Raw genomic sequence first — 19,724 nt, 5'->3', positions numbered from 1 at the left:
CACATTTGTGAGTTGTGAGAGCCAACACCTTTCAAAGAACAAATATATTAAAACCTGATCAGAAACTCCTGTTGCATGTGCTCCAGTTTTCCACTAAGCCCTTTGATAACAGATGTCAGGTCACATCTGACTGGAGTTTACCTTTTGAATAGGAATGTAAGCAGCTAGTTTACTCCTCTGGGGTGAATGCTTCTACTACACTAATTGCCCTAGCCTTGATCCCACGATTTCTGGTTTTCCCACTGTTTCACTGTTAGGGTAACAAAGAATCTCATAGTTGAAAATTCATAGGTCCTGACAGCTTCTGCTTTTGGTCATGTTACTGTTGTACTCAAAATTTTCATTTCCGAAATGGACTTTCCATATGAGGCCCCCTTGGACTGACCTCTGCCTTTCTTTTCCACCTTATCACTCTTCTGTACTTCATATGAATCAAGCTACCACCTAGAATATTCATTCATCTCCAATGAGTGACCTGCCATGCCTTAACTCACCTTGTTCCTAACACTTGGAATGCTTCTCTCAACAATTTTGTCTACCTAAATCCTAAATGGACATGGAACAACAGATTGGTTTCAAATAGGAAAAGGAGTACGTCAAGGCTGCATATTGTCACCCTGCTTATTTAACTTATAGGCAGAGTACATCACGAGAAACACTGGGCTGGAAGAAGTACAATCTGGAATCAAGATTGCCGGGAGAAATACCAATAACCTCAGATACGCAGATGACACCACCCTTATGGCAGAAAGTGAAGAGGAACTCAAAAGCCTCTCGATGAAAATGAAAGAGGAGAGTGAAAAAATTGGCTTAAAGCTCAACATTCAGAAAACGAAGATCATGGCATCTGGTCCCATCACTTCATGGGAAATAGATGGGGAAACAGTGGAAACAGTGTCAGACTTTATTTTTTGGGCTCCAAAATCAGTGCAGATGGTGACCGCAGCCATGAAATTAAAAGACGCTTACTCCTTGGAAAGAAAGTTATGACCAACCTAGATAGCATATTAAAAAGCAGAGACATTACTTTCCCAACAAAGTTTCGTCTAGTCAAGGCTATGGTTTTTCCAGTGGTCATGTATGGATGTGAGAGTTGGACTGTGAAGAAAGCTGAGCACCAAAGAATTGATGCTTTTGAACTGTGGTGTTGGAGAGGACTCTTGAGAGTCCCTTGGACTGCAAGGAGATCCAACCAGTCCATTCTAAAGGAGATTGTTCCTGGGTGTTCATTGGAAGGACTGATGCTAAAGCTGAAACTCCAATACTTTGGTCACCTAATGCAAAGAGTTGACTCATTGGAAAAGACTCTGATGCTGGGAGGGATTGGGGGCAGGAGGAGAAGGGGACGACAGAGGATGAGATGGCTGGATGGCATCACCGACTCGATGGACATGAATTTGAGTGAACTCCAGGAGTTGGTGATGGACAGGGAGGCCTGGCATGGTGTGATGCATGGGGTCGCAAAGGGTTAGACACGATTGAGCAACTGAACTGAACTGAACTGAAATCCTAACCTACAAAGCTCAATTCAAAAGTTATTATTAATATCTTTGCAAAGCTTTTCCTGATTTCCTAACATGAAATCCTTTCCATCTTCTAGCTGGAATAGCTCTTTTAATACTTATCATATTCTCTTTTTTTCCCTTACCTCTAAGAAATCATTTATAAATTGTATATATTCACATATAATCTGTCACATAAAATTTGTTATCCTTTGTTGTTGCTATTATTGTTGGCTTGCTATATATTTATAGTGCATAACAGTTAGTCTTAAGGTAAAAGTTTCACCAAAGAAGAAGCATTCAGAACAAGACCTTAGATCCACCTGTGCTGGATAGAATCTCAGAACACAGGTCTTTAAATAAGATAGAAATCTTTCTCTCCTGTCATAGGACAGAAAAAGGTAGTAGGTATACAGTGTGTTATCCAGAGCCCAGAGGTCAGGCGGCTCTGCTATGCTTAAAGAGTTAGCTACAAACTTTAATATCAAGGTCACTGTTATTCCTTAGCCAGTAAGAAGAGTGAAAAAAAATAGGGGAGCAAGCAGCTTCCTTTTAAATAAATTGCACACATTATCTGACTACATTCTACTGGCTTGAATTTGTCACATGGGAGTCAGGGACTCTAGCTGGGTGACGTCTGCTCTACTAAAACTAAGAGAAGTTCTATTATTAAAAGAAAGAAGAGGACAATGGATATGACTACACTCTGGTACATTTACATACTGTTACTTTATCCACACTCATCACATTCACCCTCTGTGCCCTTATTCATCCTTATTCATGCAGTAATATTCACACATGACTGTCCAAACACACACACACACACACACACACACACACACACACACACACACACTCACACACACAGTGGCAGAGAATGCTAAATTCCTAGAAATATCCAGTTTCTCCTTCTTTGTTACTCACAGAATCTTGATTTCATTTGGAGCTGTAAGATGCCCATCTAGAAGGTTACATTTCCTAGACTACCTAGACTTCTAGAGATGATCAATGGAGGAGTGGAACTTGTTGGATAGAATTACCAAGGAATTTCTTTAAAGGATGCGATCTCAGATGGGAAAAGTTCTTCCATCTTCATGTTTCTTTCCATCTGAACTATAATGGCTGGAGTAGCAGCAACCATTGTGTGGCCACAGTGAAAGGCCAACAAAACTACAAAGACCTTGGCCCTTACACTCTTGAACCATGTGAACCAATGTCAGCGACTGCCTTACAGATTTTCTGGAAAGTAAGACAAAAATAAATCCTATATGATTATACTACAATAGTTCCATTTCCATGTATTTATAAAACTTGTCCAAATATGATCACTCATATATAAAGCAATCTTAAGTTACTAAACATGTGCAGAACTTTGTCCAGAAACATGGCTTCCTTAATTTTTTCCATAACATAAACTGTACCATCACCTACCCAGTGGCTCTAAACAGAAACCTGATAATAGTCCTTGAAAATCCCTTCTCCATTATTGCCACCCCTCTGGTGCTGCTGCTAAGTCACCTCAGTCGTGTCCAACTCTGTGCGACCCCAAAGACAGCAGCCCACCAGGCTCCCCCGTCCCTGGGATTCTCCAGGCAAGAACACTGGAGTGGGTTGCTATTTCCTTTTCTTAAATGTTTCAATCTGTATTTCTGCTACAGCCGCTCTAAATTTAGTCCTTATCCTTATGGTCTCAGCTTCTGAGAGTACCTCCTATGTGCGTGCCTCTGTGTGTGCCTAAGTACAAGTTTTATCATTTGTACCCCACTCCTTGTAGAGCTTTGAAACCAAAGCTCAACTTTGCCACAGTACACAAATACCCGTAGTAGCTTCAGCATTTCTGTTATCTTTGTGGACTCCTACCTTCTCCTGTATAAACACTATGCATCTTTCCAGTATTTCAATGTCTTAAGAAACAAATTTTAACTATATTCAGTATTTTTAGTTGAATGGGGGCGGTGGCGGGGGGGGGGCGGGCAGGCAGGATACCTAGCCAGACAGATTTTGTAATACAGTTTTTTTGTTTGTTTGTTAAAGTCCTGAGCTTACATTTGGTAGATTTTAATCAGTAGAAATTCCAGGGGCCAGAATTTGGGATGTACTCCCCGACAAAGATTTGAATTTACCTCTGCATGGGACTGACTGAAGACTGGTTTGCCTCATTCAAGGCCATGGCTCAGTAAGAGCTCTTCAGGTCGGCTCCTCCACCAAGGAGGTGGGCCCATGTTAGTCTCCATATCCCACTGTGGCCAGCACTTGCCTCAGGACAGCGTCTGCTATCTTATAACCCACAGTTCCCTGCTCCAGTTTCAACTCCTCTTCCTCTCTCTTCCCCTTCTCTCTAGTTAACCCTTTGGTTTTGATTTTTCTTCATCCATGGAGATTTCCCTTATTTTTGTACACTCAGCAATGCTTAAAGGAATACATGTTTTAATTTAGGCAGGACCTAGCTGAACTACAGCAGGAAAGTTCCTCAGAAAAATCACACGTGGCTGGAAATGGAAGTCAAACAAATGCTCTTTTGATAAAAGAAACCAAACTCTATTTCTTTATGTCCTCCAAAATTCTAGCATTAAATGCTTAAAGCAAATAAACAGATTTAATAAAATGCACAATTTATGAAACAGAAAATACTGTTAAATCTTTACTAAAAAGACAGCAATTTTATGCATTGCTGGAATGATGAGATTAATTCACTGTTACTTGCTTGACTAAAATTAGTCATACCTTTCTGTAGACACAGAACATGGTGTAAAGCTAATCTTAACTAGCTAATATTGCCTTAGAAGTTTTTAATATTAATACCATATATTGACTATCCAAAAGGTCTCAAAATACAAGATACACTTATTTTTAAAATGTGTGTTACATTTTCAAATAATACACTGAACACTTTTCCTTCATCCTCCAGATACATTTCCAGGTGAAGTACTTCTAAATTTAAAACAATGACTACAAGCAATAAATGCTTGAGAGGGTGTGGAGAAAAGGGAACCCTCTTACACTGTTGGTGGGAATGCAAACTAGTACAGCCACTATGGACAACAGTGTGGAGATTCCTTAAAAAACTGGAACTAGAACTGCCTTATGATCCAGCAATCCCACTGCTGGGCATACATACTGAGGAAACCAGAATTGAAAGAGACACGTGTACCCCAATGTTCATCACAGCACTGTTTATAATAGCCAGGACATGGAAGCAACCTAGATGTCCATCAGCAGATGAATGGATAAGAAAGCTATGGTACATATACACAATGGAGTATTACTCAGCCATTAAAAAGAATACATTTGAATCAGTTCTAATGAGGTGGATGAAACTGGAGCCTATTATACAGAGTGAAGTAAGCCAGAAAGAAAAACACCAATATAGTATACTAACACATATATATGGAATTTAGAAAGATGGTAACAATAACCCTGTGTACGAGACAGCAAAAGAGACATTGATGTATAGAACAGTCTTATGGACTCTGTTGGAGAGGGAGAGAGTGGGAAGATTTGGGAGAATGGCATTGAAACATGTATAATATCATGTATGAAACGAGTTGCCAATCCAGGTTCGATGCATGATACTGGATGCTTGGGGCTGGTGCACTGGGACGACCCAGAGGGATGGTATGGGGAAGGAGGAGGGAGGAGGGTTCAGGATGGGGAACACATGTATACCTGTGGCGGATTCATTTCGATATTTGGCAAAACTAATACAATATTGTAAAGTTTAAAAATAAAATAAAATTAAAAAAAATAAAAATAAAACAATGAAAACCAGTTGTTAATTCTAAAAGACACTGAAGCTGACTATATAAGAATCTAGTCTCCTCCCTGAAAACTCCTACTGGTGTCCTAAATTGAGAAAGTTTTATAGTAGGATGGGTATCATATGCCCTTGACAAATTTCTATTTGATACAGAAATGGCAGGACCAGGTTGAAACATGACGTTAAAAGATGACCTGTAGCCCTCCTTTGTTTAAAAAAAAAAAAAAGGAAATGGAGGGCTCTAGGGAGGATCGCCTTAATGCCCTGAAACACATTCAGACCAAGGGTAAACGCAAAAATGAGCCATAGGCTGTCAAGGGTTACACCATTTGTATTTAACTCTGCAGATCTGTAGTATTAGAAGCGCACTGAAGATATGAGCAGACTTCCGGGTATTGGGTTATGAAGATGAGGAGACACCAAGCAAAAATCTGTTCCCTGACAAAGCCTATCAAGGCCGCTGAAGAAGCTCTATGAAACCACCTGATGTGACTCTCTGGGGTCCCAGCTCTTTCTCTACTCATCCTGCACTCTGAAGTCTCTGATATGATCATATCAACTTACAGGAAAAGTAAATTACCTTTCATTCCTCAGACCAGGCCTGAAAGACTCAGTTACAGAACTGAGATCAAATTCTGACAGAATGCTTAGCAGGCAGAATTACTAGACTGAACAAACAGATACAGATGACCAAGACCAGAGGCAAAAAAGAAAAAGAAAAGCAATGTTTCTGTCTTGTATTCAATTTTAAGAGAAAAAAATATTTCCCAGGAAACCCCTTTGGAGATATGCTCCTCATGCTTCATTGGTAACAACTGTCTCATATCCATTCTTAAATAAACGGAATCATCGTAGCTAATTTAGATTGAGAGTCACATATTTCTGAGGTGATAGCAGCACTCAGTCTTCCTAATAACACACTTGAACAGTCATAGTTCAGTTAACACGGAAGAAGAGAGATGTGGATCTGGAGAGGTAACCAGTAATGTTTCTTCAGCATATCTCTACCTTGACAGGAAAAACAACCAAAAGAAGCTCTCTCTCCAGCTTCTACAGAAAGAAACAGTTATCAGTATTTCAAATTAATTATGATAATGATAATCAATATTAAGACAAAACACTGAAACAAGTCAAACTTGGGAAAACATATACCTATATATATATATATATATATTCTATAAAGCACTGCAATAAAAGTGTTTCTGTTATTTCATATTCTCCTAGGAACTACTGGCTTATAATGTATAAATATTTAAAAGCAGTTTTTAAAGCATATGGTAGAACTTTGGTATTCATAATTGCTCAGAGAGTTTTGAGGTCTTTTTGAAAATTAACATTCATGACAGACCACCTCTATGGTCTACCACAGCGTACTGGTGAAACATATTCATGCAAAACACATATTGTTTACATAGTACAATATTGTCATAAAAAGTTGCAGTGTACTTAGCAGACTTTTTTCTACTATACTATGTTGGACTATTAATAACTCAGATTTACATCCCAAAGGGCAATACTGCCCCAATTCAAACTTGAAAACAGCTGTGCAAACAAACTGAGGGTTAGGGGCAGGTGTGTAAGATATCAGGGGAGCAACACAGGACACACTTGATGATTCAAAGACATCACTCCATGGAAAAGGGAGTGAAGTCGCTCAGTCATGTCCGACTTTTTGTGACCCCATGGACTGTAGCCTGCCTGCTAGGCTCCTCCGTCCATAGGATTCTCCAGGCAAGAGTACTGGAGTGGGTTGCCATTGCCTTCTCCAGGAGATCTTCCCGACCCAGGGATTGAACCCCGGTCTCCCGCATTGTAGGCAGACACTTTACCATCTGAGCCACCGGGGAAGCCCATCACTCCATGGAACCTAGTCCTAAGTATATGACAGGAAATACACCAACCTTGTCCATGCAAACATCTTGCCCTATAAGTTAGTTTATCTTAATATTATGATCAAACTGTACAGTGGTGGATTTCTATTTTAGGAATACTATGAATGCTACACGTACAAAATAAGACCACATCCGTATTCCATCTTTCCAAACAGTCACTGCTAAATAGTCAAGAACAAAAAGTCTGCTGTTGTCTGCTTTCATACACACACACACATGCTCATCAGTAAAGTTAAGCTACCAAAATTCTAGTGGTGCTCATATTTTTGATTTTGTCTAGTTTCTAACCCTTTATTGTGCATTTTTGCCTGTATGTTTGACTTCCCTGGGTTTTCACTCTGAGCTCGATGCTTCGAGGACTTTTGGGGGTTAATTCTCTGTAGTCTAGACTCTGATATACCCTTCTTAGATCTTCTCGGATTCAGTCGTTTGCTTGGACCTGCAAACTAGCACATGAGTAGAGCCCACCTAAGTGCCTGCATGGGAGAGGTTAAAACAACTACAAACAACCTCAAATGTATTTCTGCAGAACATCTTCTGAAATTCTGTATATCTTCTTAGGAACGATAATAAATATTTGTTTTCAGTGATGCTGTTCATTAGAACTCCTACAGTGCTTCTTAAAAATGCTTATATTAAAATCCCATTCTTAGAGATACTTCAGAAGGTCAGAAGCAGGTCCCAAGCATCTAGAAACTGCAACTGTCATATATGATCCATCTGGACAGCCAGAGTTGAGGAATATTGTTATAAAAATCACAGGAGATGGTTCATATCTTCTCTCCTTTCATTATAGGCAATGGCAAGAAAAATGAAGACGGGGTGTGAGAAAGAAAGGAGTGACTTTTTGCCATCCAGTTTTTGAGAAGAGAAAGTATAACAGTCCAAAGCTAGGCAAAGCTCAACATAAACCTAGGTTGCTTTTGTTTTTCCTATCACTTATTTTCCTACATTTTCTTCCTACCTTTTGGCTTTCAAACTCTCTGCTTTCGAAGTATTTGAAGGCAATCACCTTGCATACATCTCCACCAGCTTCATCATATCACTCAGTCCTGTTCCCTCCTGCTTGTTCTGCTTTCCCAACAAGCAAGACTCCCAAGCCTCCATGCTTCTCAGGTATTTATGAGGAAATCAAATAACATCAAGAAATACTATCAGCTTTTGCAACTTAAGTCTAGTTCATAGATCTTAAGCCACTGAGATCATAATCTCAATGATTTCCAAGGGTTAAGACATTTTTGGTAGGAAGGCCTTTGCATGAATTAACTCTGCCTACAAGAAGGAAAATGAGAGTTTGTAGCTGCCAGTCACAGTCATTAGCAAACCTTTCCAAATCTTTCTTGTCTGAGTTCTGGGGCCAAACTCATCCTATCAATGCGGTGAAGAAGGGCAACTGCCACTCAAGTATCTATTCAGCACACATTGTGCAAACACTGATCAACATGAACCATGTCTGAGGCAAGGTGCTGATTTCTGAAGATAAAAAAGTAAACAAAAACTAGTGTCTACATTCTGAATACTCAATCTATCAAATCTTTCCATGGCAGAAATGAAGCGGCAAAGCTGAAGGTGTGGTGCACCGTTCTTCCTTCAGATTCTGTGAAAAGCTCTCTAGTGAACATGCCTTATTCAAAGATATTTTTTCATCTTAATTTGAATACATGGTCAATAAATACTTCTAAACAATTTATAACAGTGTGTCAGAAAAGGTACCTAAGTGGACTCACAACACAAAGGACTTTCCTCAATCATTTCATTTAGCTCTAAAAATATTTATCTTCCCTTATGTTTGTTTATACTTTATTGAAACACATTATAAATAAATGTAACTAAGAATATTAAATTACTATTTGCCTAGAGAAGACTGACACAAAATGGACTGACAAAGGAGCAACTAGTGAGCAACTAGTCCATCTCTTAAATTGCTTCCTACCCTGGCAAGTAGTTTCTGCCAACCCCTTTAAGAATAAAATGGAAGAACCAGACACTGGATGTAAATTGTACCAATAACATTTCCTGGCTGTCATGAAATAATGATAGCCACTTAAATCTGAATTTCTTTACATATTCAACAAAAGTAGAGAATAAATAAAATTACTCATAAACCACTTATACTAGATATGTAGATTTAAATGTACATTAAGAAATAAACATCTCAAATCAGTGAAACCAGCTCTGGGGATCATTCCAGAGGGAGAGTCAGATGTGGAAACATGTGTGTGACAGGGAACAGAGTACACTGCCAAGAGACAGGACCCCATTGTGTGAAGAACAGAGATAAAGGCTGAGACCTGACGATGCATAGCAAGGGCTGCAAGGGTCCCGCAGGCCCAGGATGGCAGTCTTCAGATGGACCACCTACAGAGAGGGAAGCCCTTTGGAAGGGGAAGGGGAAGGCATTTTGGTGGGGGGTGGTGGTGGGGTGAGGTGGAGGGGGATGATGTTAAAGTGAAAGAAGGAAGCAGGAAGCTGAAATTAAAGATCTTACACTATAAGACAGTATTTCTGAACTGAAAAACACACCAAGCGGCTCCATCTACTCCCAATTGGGCCAATTGTTAAAAAACACCCTATTTCACTGCACCTGTAGAACAGGAAGCACTTGAACTAAGAACAAGAACTTCCCTACACAGAATTTTATGCTTGCTGAGCCAGGAGAACACTTCCCATTTAATATTTTAAAAACTGTAAACACTGTGATTGCATTAAGTGTTTTGTTTTGTTTTCTTCCCCATTTCTTTTAGGAAAGAGGTACAAAAAGAGTTATACACTAATGTAAATATTGGGTTATATACTATAGAGTAAAAAAAAAATTAGGTTCACGTTTCCCCCCAAGTTTTATCTTGAAAATTTGTGTACTCAGAGCAAAGTTGGAAATAATATGACAAGCATATTTTCCATTTAAATTAAACTATTGTTACCTTTTTGCCAATTTGCTTTCTTTCTCTCACTCTGTGTATCTCTACATATTCACAAATTTACATCTGCATATCTTTTCTAAAAGACAGTTTTTAAAACACTGACATAAAAAAATTCAAACTCCCCTCTTCTCCACAAAAACTTTTGTCAGTTTTAAGGAAGACCTCTGTTTCATCCAGCCAAATTTCAGTATACAATACTAATTTTTACCTCTTGGACATGACTAAATAAAAAATAATCAAAATTTCATACTCATCTGGGCTTTATAGCTGAAAAAAAAAGAGCAAACAATGCCATCGACATTGATACAACTTCCTGACCTAAAAATTCTTGGCAAGGGACACTGGATATTGATAAATAATTCATTAAACTAATAGAAAAGAGAACTGCTAATATTTTTTTAAATTTTATTTTATTTTTAAACTTTACAATATTGTATTAGTTTTGCCAAATATCGAAATGAATCCGCCATATTAATAAACTAAATAACCACCCAATGTGATACCATGTCTAATAGAGAGATGTAATATATAAAATGGGTCAAAAGGAGGAATTTCTGGAGCTGCTCTAGATGAAAGACTGTAGGTGCTTTCAGTCTTGTCAACACACTCTGTCCTTCACTCTTCAGGCACCTTTTCAGCCCAAGGAGCAAACAGTTTGAATACTATTATTTTAAACAACTGCAGGTCTTCGCCTTTTTGAAAGCATGGTGTTCTAACACTTCAAAGTAGAGTAAGAAACTTTTTGTGAGGGAGAAATATCAGTATGCCTTACAAGATGGAGAAGGGTTTGGAAATGGAAGCAAATCTTGTCAACTCTATATTTATGACAAAATAACTTAGCTTCACTACATTAGTCAAGGTGTATCTGACAAATATTTTTAAATAGAAGTTCTCTAAAACATGTATCACACAAAATTCTCATATATTTGCAGTTTGGGGCACTCTTTAAGACCATACGGAGCTTAAGAATTGATGCTTTTGAACTGTGGTGTTGGAGAAGACTCTTGAAAGTCCCTTGGACAGCAAGGAGATCCAACCAGTCCATCCTAAAGGAGATCAGTCCTGGGTGTTCATTGGTAGGACTGATGTTGAAGCTGAAACTCCAATATTTTGGCCACCTGATGGGGAAGAGGTGACTCATTTGAAAAGACCCTGATGTCAGGAAAGATTGAAGGCAGGAGGAGAAGGGGACAACAGAGGATGAGATGGTTGGATGGCATCACCGACTCAATGGACATGAGTTTGGGTAAACTCCGGGAGTTGGTGATGGTCAGGGAGGCCTGGCATGCTGCGGTTCATGGGGTCGCAAAGAGTCAGACACAACTGAGCGACTGAACTGAAGACCACACTGTGATAAAAAAAGAAACTATCACAAAATACACTATAAGTGACAATGCATCAAATTTCATTTGATGTAACATTTCTAAAATTGTAAGAATATCAGATCTTATTTCAAATGCTAATTCAAAATGACAATACTGTCAACAACAAAAAAGAGGGAGAGAGATAAAGCAGTCATTTTGCTCGAATAAATAAAATCATGAGACATGAAGAACTTTGTACCTTTATGTGGGTTTTCAAACTCTTCAGATAAGAGGTGATAGCAGCAACCCACACTGCAAACTCCTTTGACTTCAGACTTGGAAGTGAATATTCGCAGAGTATTTGGAGCAAGATCACCACAAGTATGTAGACCTACCATCAAACAATCCTTAAAAGATAAGAAGAAGAAAGGCTGGAAATTAAAAGGAAGGGTAAAACACATTTCAGGTGAAGACTGTATATGTTTATCAGAATGCAGAGCTTTAAAAAAATGATAAAGTTCTAACTAGAAAGTATCGTATGTCCCATTTTCATAACATAATTATTTCCTTTATAGGTAAAATGATTGTGATCTTTTATCAAAACTGACATGCTTCTGAGTTGATTTTCTAATGCTTTTGGTTACTTGTCCTTTTTACTTTTCTCTGGTCTCTTTTACAATTAATATTTGCTTAACAACTAGTCAAAATAAAGGTTGATTTGACCAATCAAATGTAGGCGGTGTTACTAGGACAAACTTGTGATTTGAGATACATTAATATCTTAATAGTCAATTTTTAAATTGCACTTCACCATTCAAAACTTATAAAACCTGCCATACGAAAGAAATTCAAAAGAAATTAAGCCTTGCTAAATTGGCATTTATACTCCAACATCAAAAAAAGTTTACTTAGTTCACTCATTACACCAAATATGACAATATTAATTCCAAATAAAAAATGTTGCTCTTAATTTTATAACATGAATTATGTAAAATTCCTTTGAAATGTTTCTCCTAATTACTTAAGGCCTAATTTAAATGCATACACAGAGTGGTTACACTGGCTCACACTCAAAAGAATTTCGATCAGTATGCTATTTAACTCTTCAGTTGCATAATTTCCTCATCTGTAAAATGAGGCCAATAATAGTATCTCATCTCAATGGGTTGTTGCAAGACTTTAATAAGTTAATACTTGTACGTGATTTAGTATAACCTCTGGCACATAATAAAATTCTGTAAATGTTATATATTTTTATCAATATCAGGTTATTATAAATATGGATATTATAAATATTTAAAATAACAGACATTAAGTTGTGAATCAAATATATAACTATTTTAAGAACAAATACAACTACTTCAGTTGAGTTATTTTACAAAAAATAATACTTTAGTTCATATAATCTAGATATGTGTGTGCCTAGTTGCTGCAATCATGTCCGAGTCGTTGGGACTCATGGACCATTGCCCTCCAGGCTCCTCTGTACAAGAGATTCTCCAGGCAAGAACACTGAAGTGGGTAGCCATTCCCTTCTCCAGGAGATCTTCCTGACCCAGGGATCAAACCCGGGTTTTTTGCATTGCAGGCAGGGCTGAAGTCTAACCTTTCAAAAGAAAAGAATTTACCTGTACACTGCTTTGGCCTGATAAAATATTCAGTTGCTTCAATCATTATTCTCTTCAAAGCACATGTTATGGAATGTTGTGCAATTATTTTGCTTTTCTCAGTGATTAGACAGCTTGGGTAGGTTTTACTTAGATGTTATGTTATAAATAATAAGGAGTTCAGAGAGAGAGGGTTTATTGCTAATTAAGGGTAGATCATAGAGGTACAAATCTCTCTTTTTAAGCTTAGCTCTCCCTAAAGACAACACAAAAACATTTAACCTCATTCTTTACTGTATTCATTATACAGGATTGGTTAATAATATCAGCAGGTGGCAAACAAAAATCTGCAATTAGCATAGTATCCTAATAGCAAAATATTTAAGAACTGCATGTGTGTTGTGCGATGGGGAATGGAAAGGATAAGAGGTATTGGTCAGTTTTGGATATTAAATTACTGCTTCACTAAGGACCCAAGAAACAATTTTCCACTATATATTTTATCAGCAAATTATTATAAAAGCTTGCATACAGTTTTGATCGTATACTTTTCAGATGACTCTTAAAAGCAAAAATAAATGGTAATAAGCACTAAAAGTGTATATATTTTGAAGTCAAATTAAAGTAACTGGGGTTGTTTAACCCCAACAGAAGGTTAAGCTGTAACTTAATTACTGATTTCATATACAGGAAAAACAATTAATGAGGATTAACCAGTTTTCTACAATTAATGAAATACAAAAATACCTGGGAAAAAGAAAAATTTCCCACTCTAAAATGACAAAGTACTAAAACACTGGTCAGCAACCAAACAAGGATTTAAATTTATAAAGAATTCTAGGGTCTTTTGTTTATTCATTCTTTAGGGAAGACTTTTCAAAAATTTAACAAGAGTAGAATATCATACGGAGAAGGCAATGGCACCCCACTCCAGTACTCTTGCCTGGAAAATCCCATGGACGGAGGAGCCTGGTAGGCTGCAGTCCATGGGGTCGCAAAGAGTCAGACATGACTGAGCGACTTCACTTTCACTTTTCACTTTCATGCATTGGAGAAGGAAATGGCAACCCACTCCAGTGTTCTTGCCTGGAGAATCCCAGGGATGGGGGAGCCTGGTGGGCTGCTGTCTATGGGGTCGCACAAAGTCAGACAGGACTGAGGTGACTTAGCAGTAGCAGTAGCAGAATATCATAACTTCAAAGGCTACCTTGATTTCTAAACAATGAGTTAGGCCAAATGATTTCTAGAAACTCCTCTAATATTGTGTAACATACAATGCTGCCTTTAAGATACATTATCTTTCCAACATTATATGACTCAACATACTTGTAGTTTAGAAAAAGTTCAAAATTTTTTAAGAATTCAGAAGCTACTCTTGCTCAATAAAATTGAAATTTTGGTTACCAACTCTAACATTAAACATAATGTTGCCCTTGTGCTCATGCTTAGTCATGTCTGACTGTTTGTGACCCCATGGACCTTAGCCCTCCAGGCTTCTCTGTCCATGGGATTCTCCAGGCAAGAATACTGGAGTGGGTTGCCATGCACTCCTCCAGGGTTCTTCCCAACCCAGGGATTGAACCCAGGTCTCCCGCATTGCAGGTGGATGCTTTACCATCTGAGCCACCGAAGAAGCCCAAGAATACTAGAGTGGGTAACCTATCCCTTCTCCAGAGAACTTCCTAACCCAGATTCTTTACCAGCTGAGCTACCAGGGAAGCCCAATATTGCCCTAGATACATCTTTACTCCAAATGTAAATGAAATGTAAGAATTTTCTTGGAGTGGAATTTGAAAAATCCATCAATTGCATAAGGAGAACTTATCTAACTAGCTTCTGTATTTGTACTTATGTTTAATTCAGTATTAAAAATGAAGGGAAGGCAAGGGCACGCCATTCTGGAAAACTGTAATTGTCAGATTGTCAGATTTGTACTCTTATCAGATTTTGGTATCTATGGAAATCATGAAAACCTGAATTTTTATTTTCTTGGTTCTTTCAATTAATGTAATCAAATAAGATATGCAGCTAATATTAAAATTTAATTCTATGTTTAAGGGCCTTTACATAAGTCAAATTACAGAATTCAAAACTGAAATCACCTCCAGATCTTTAATAATATCATGTAGTTCCGAATCAGCAGTGATAATAGATGTTAAAGGTGAATATATATTTGATTCATTTGACTTCAAAGTAATTTTTCTTCTCTCTTTACTTGCTTCAGACATTTTTCTCTTAGGTATTTGGGATGAGGAATTAGGTTCTATGGCATTAACCGGCAAAAGGTCTCTAAGAGAAAAGGCATTTTCAAAACACAAATTTTCCTCTCGGTGTGAATAAACCTTTAGGTTTTCCATTTGTCTTCTGATGTCAGAAATCACAGAACCTGAAAACTCTGATAAAAAGTCTGAGGCTGGTGGCTTCTCTTGACTTGCAGTACTGCTGTTACATATTCCCTCAATGTCTGCTTTAGTTTCATCTTGCACTTTCCTTTCTTTCGTTGTCTGTAATGCCAGTTCACTGACATCTGGTTTTGACCGCCTACCATAGACTTTCCAATGTTTCTTCAGTTTCCTGTTTCTCTCCTCAGCTCCACGAGTATTTGAGGAATCGATTCCATAAACTTTTAAGCCATACTTTAAGGACAAAAAGGAGCTTAGGTAGCCTTTTCCAGAACCCAGGTCAATTATCTAAAGAAAATCAGAATGAGTCAAAGGGATTTCAGTTAGACGACAAGAGCAATCTCAATTTTTTTAAAAGGCAAGTAAATGGATGGTTGTAAAATTTATACAACCTGTTATGCTTTACTCTATTTTAATTTTTGATCCCATTAAAAACAAATAACTCATCATTTTTATTCAATATTTAAGAGAAGTTCTAAGCAGTGTAATAATAAGTCAAGAAAAAGATGTAAAAGATGAATATTGAAGATAAAATTGTCTTTCTTCACTAGAACATTTAGGTGCGACCTAAATCAAATCCCTTATGATTATTCAGTGGAAGTGACAAATAGATTCAAGGAATTAGACCTGGTAGACAGAATGTCTGAAGAACTATGGACAGATGTTCCTAACATTGTACAGGAGGTGGTGACCAAAACCATCCTCAAGAAAAAGAAATGCAAGAAGGCGAAGTGTTTGTCTGGGGAGGCCTTACAAATAGCTGAGAAGAGACGAGAAGTGAAAGGCAAAGGAGAAAAGGAAAGATACACCCAACTGAATGTACAGTTCCAGAGAATAGCAACGAAAGAAAGCCTTCTTAAATGAAAAATGCAAAGAATTAGAGGAAAACAACAGAATGGGAAAGACCAAAGATCTCTTCAAGAAAACTGGAGATACAATGCAACATTTCAAGCAAAGATGGGCACAATAAAGGACAGAAATGACAAAGACTCAACAGAAACAGAAGAGATTAAGTAGATGTGGTGAGAACGCAACAGAAACTATACAAAATAAGGTCTAAATACCCAGATAACCATGATGGTGTGGTCACTCACCTAGAGCCAGACATCCTTGAGTGTGAATTCAAGTGGGCCTTAGGAAGCATTATTATGAACAAAACTAGTGGAGATGATGGAATTCCAGTTGAGCTATTTCAAATCTGAAAAGATGATGCTGTTAAAGTGCTGCACTCAATATGTCAGCAAATTTAAAAAACTCAGCAGTGGCCACAGGACTGGAGTTTGTTTTCATTCCAATCTTAAAGAAGGGCAATGTCAAAGAACGTTCAAACTACCATACAATTGCACTCATTTCACATGCTAGCAAGGTAATGATTAAAATCCTTCAAGCTAGGCTTCCATAATATGTGAACTGAGAACTTCCAGATGTATAAGCTGGATTTAGAAAAGGCAGAGGAACCAGAGACCAAATAGCCAACATCCATCAGATCAGAGGAAAAGCAAGGGAGCTCCAGAAAACGACTACTTCTGCTTCATTGACTACACTAAAGCCTTTGACTGTGTGGATCACAACAAACTGTGGAAAATTTTCGAAGAGACAGGAATACCAGACCACCTTACCAGGATCCTGAGAAACCTGTATGCAGGACAAGAAGCATACATCAAACAACGGACTGGTTCAAAATTGGGAAAGGAATACATCACGACTGTATATTTTCACCCTGCATTTAACTTATTATGCAGAGTTAATCATGCAAAATGCCCGGGCGGGGGATGACTAACAAGCTGGAATCAAGATTGCCAGGAGAAATATCAACAATCTCAGATATGCCAATGATACCACTCTAATGGCAGATAGCAAAGAATAACTAAATTAGAGCCTCTTGATGAGGGTGAAGGAGGAGAATGAAAAAGCTGGCTTAAAACTCAACATTCAGAAAACTAAGATCATGGCAGCTGGTCCCATCACTTCATGGAAAATAGAGGGGGAACAATGGAAAAATGACAGACTTTATTTTCTTGGGCTCCAAAATCACTGCGTCAGTGACTGCAGCCATGAAATAAAAAATGCTTGCTCCTTGGAAGAAAAGTTATGACAAACCTAGAGAGTGTATTAAAAAGCAGAGACATCACTTTGCCCACAAAGGTCTGTATAGTCAAAACTACGGTGTTTCCAGCAGTCATGTATGGATGTGAGAGATGGACAGTAAAGAAGGCTGAGAGCTGAAGAATTAATGCTTTTGAACTGTGGCGCTAGAGAAGGCTCTTGAGAGTCCCTTGGACTGCAAGAAGATCAAACCAGTTAATTCTAGAGGAAATCAACCCTGAATATTCACTGGAAGGACTGATGCTGAAGCTGAAGATCCAGTACTCTGACCACCTGATGCAAAGAGCCGACTCACTGGAAAAGACCCTGATGCTGGGGAAGACTGAAGGCAGGAGGAGAAGGGAGCAACAGAGGACGAGATGTTTGGATGGCATCACTGACTCAATGAATGAGTTTCAGCAAACTCTGGGAGATGGTGAAGGACAAGGAGGCCTGGCGTGCTGCAACCCATGGGGTCACAATGAGACACAACTGGGCGACTGAAGAACAACGTGAAACACGCTATTTCAAATTTTTTCTCTGCACTTTAGAAATTAATTTGTTTTATCAATTTAAAATTATTTATTATATAATATTTCATATAAATAAATAAGTATAGTCAAAATGAAAAGCTATAAAGGACAACAACAAATACCCATCAAAGATTTAAGTATAAGTGATTTATTTGGGAGGTAAAGAAAACACTGTTAGGGAAATAGAGAAGAAAAAAAGAGAAAGGAAGGCAGCCCAACAAAAGGTGTGTTTGTGGGCAAAATACGACTTTAGAACAACCTGGGTTTAATCCCACTGGAAAACTCAGACAGCCAGTGTAGAACACATACCTCAGAGTCAGCCACCTGGAAAGTCCGGGAGTTGATGTATTTTTTAATTAACTTGCATTAGTCATTAATTCAAGGATGCACACAGGGAGGAATTAATCCCCAGAATGTGTATGCAGGCAGTGCCATACTTCAGCACACAGAGAAAAATCCACAGGGAAAGAAATACAGCAATTGCCAGGTAGAAAGTAGCCGGGCCACCATGATGTGGTAAGGCCCAATAGTATTTGAATAAGGCATCCAGTAGCATCTGCTATACCCATGAAGCCACCAGCCAACCTAGGGATGGGTATGTCAGTAATTACATTCCATATAACCGTGTTCCTTTCCATATCTTATCTCTCTGTTTCCCCTACCAGCTGCTAAGTCACTTCAGTCGTGTCTGATTCTATGCGACCCCATAGACGGCAGCCCACCAGGCTCCCCTGTACCTGGGATTCTCCAGGCAAGAACACTGGAGTGGCTTGCCATTTCCTTCTCCATCCCCTACCAGAGGTTAACAACTATTATCAGATTATTGTGTATGATTCTCTTGCTTCTTTAATGGTTTTTTTTTTTTTTGCATGTATTTTTTTTGCATTAAGAACATACCATTATTTTCTTTAAGAGCTTTTTAAAAATGGCACCATAAAATATGTAGTCATCAGTAAATTGCTTACTTTTCCCATTCATTTGTATGCTTCGGCTGCACGGGTGCAGGAGGGCCTAGAGGAGCTATACCACGTTGAAGGTCAGGAAGGGCGGTGGTGAGGATACCCCTCATCCAGGGTAAGGAGCAACGGCTGGGCTTTGCTAGAGCAGCCATGAAGAGATAGCCCACACCCAAGGTAAGAGAAACCCAAGTAAGATGGTAGGTATTGCAAGAGGGCATCAGAGGGCAGACACACTGAAACCATACTCACAGAAAACTAGTCAATGTAATCACACTAGGACCACAGCCTTGTCTAACTCAATGAAACTAAGCCATGCTCGTGGGGCAACCCAAGACGGGCAGGTCATGGTGGAGAGATCTGACAGAATGTGGTACACTGGAGAAGGGAATGGCAAACCATTTCAGTATTCTTGCCTTGAGAACCCCATGAACAGTATGAAAAGGCAAAATGATAGGATACAGAAAGAGGAATTCCCCAGGTCAGTAGGTGCCCAATATGCTACTGGAGATCAGTGGAGAAATAACTCCAGAAAGAACGAAGGGATGGAGCCAAAGCAAAAAGAATATCCAGCTGTGGATGTGACTGGTGATAGAAGCAAGGTCCAATGCTGTAAAGAGCAATATTGCATAGGAACCTGGAATGTCAGGTCCATGAATCAAGGCAAATTGGAAGTGGTCAAACAAGAGATGGCAAGAGTGAGTGTCGACATTCTAGGAATCAGCAAACTGAAATGGACTGGAATGGGTGAATTTAACTCAGATG

The 19,724-nt window shown here is 38.5% G+C and overlaps 1 protein-coding gene across 5 annotated transcripts in view; it reads right to left on the bottom strand.

The window, feature by feature from the left end:
• Positions 1 to 19,724, bottom strand: part of METTL25 (methyltransferase like 25) — a 111,941-nt gene that overhangs the window by 64,417 nt on the left and 27,800 nt on the right. For all 5 annotated transcript variants that reach the window (XR_824532.1, XM_010832024.1, XM_010832023.1 and 2 more), the window contains exons 4-5: positions 15,086 to 15,673; positions 11,636 to 11,783 (exon numbers count right to left, since the gene is read on the bottom strand). Coding sequence is in view for 4 of the 5 variants with exons in the window: in XM_010832024.1 (XP_010830326.1) it covers positions 11,636 to 11,783; positions 15,086 to 15,673 (736 nt within the window). In the remaining variant the exon portion in view is untranslated. The remainder of the gene's footprint in view (positions 1 to 11,635; positions 11,784 to 15,085; positions 15,674 to 19,724) is intronic.

Source organism: Bison bison, unplaced genomic scaffold, assembly GCF_000754665.1.
Source record: "Bison bison bison isolate TAMUID 2011002044 unplaced genomic scaffold, Bison_UMD1.0 scf7180017864535, whole genome shotgun sequence".
In the NCBI taxonomy this organism is placed as follows: Eukaryota; Metazoa; Chordata; class Mammalia; order Artiodactyla; family Bovidae; genus Bison; species Bison bison.
Note: the sequence above shows the minus strand (reverse complement) of the source record. Positions and strands in the feature narration are given on the sequence as shown.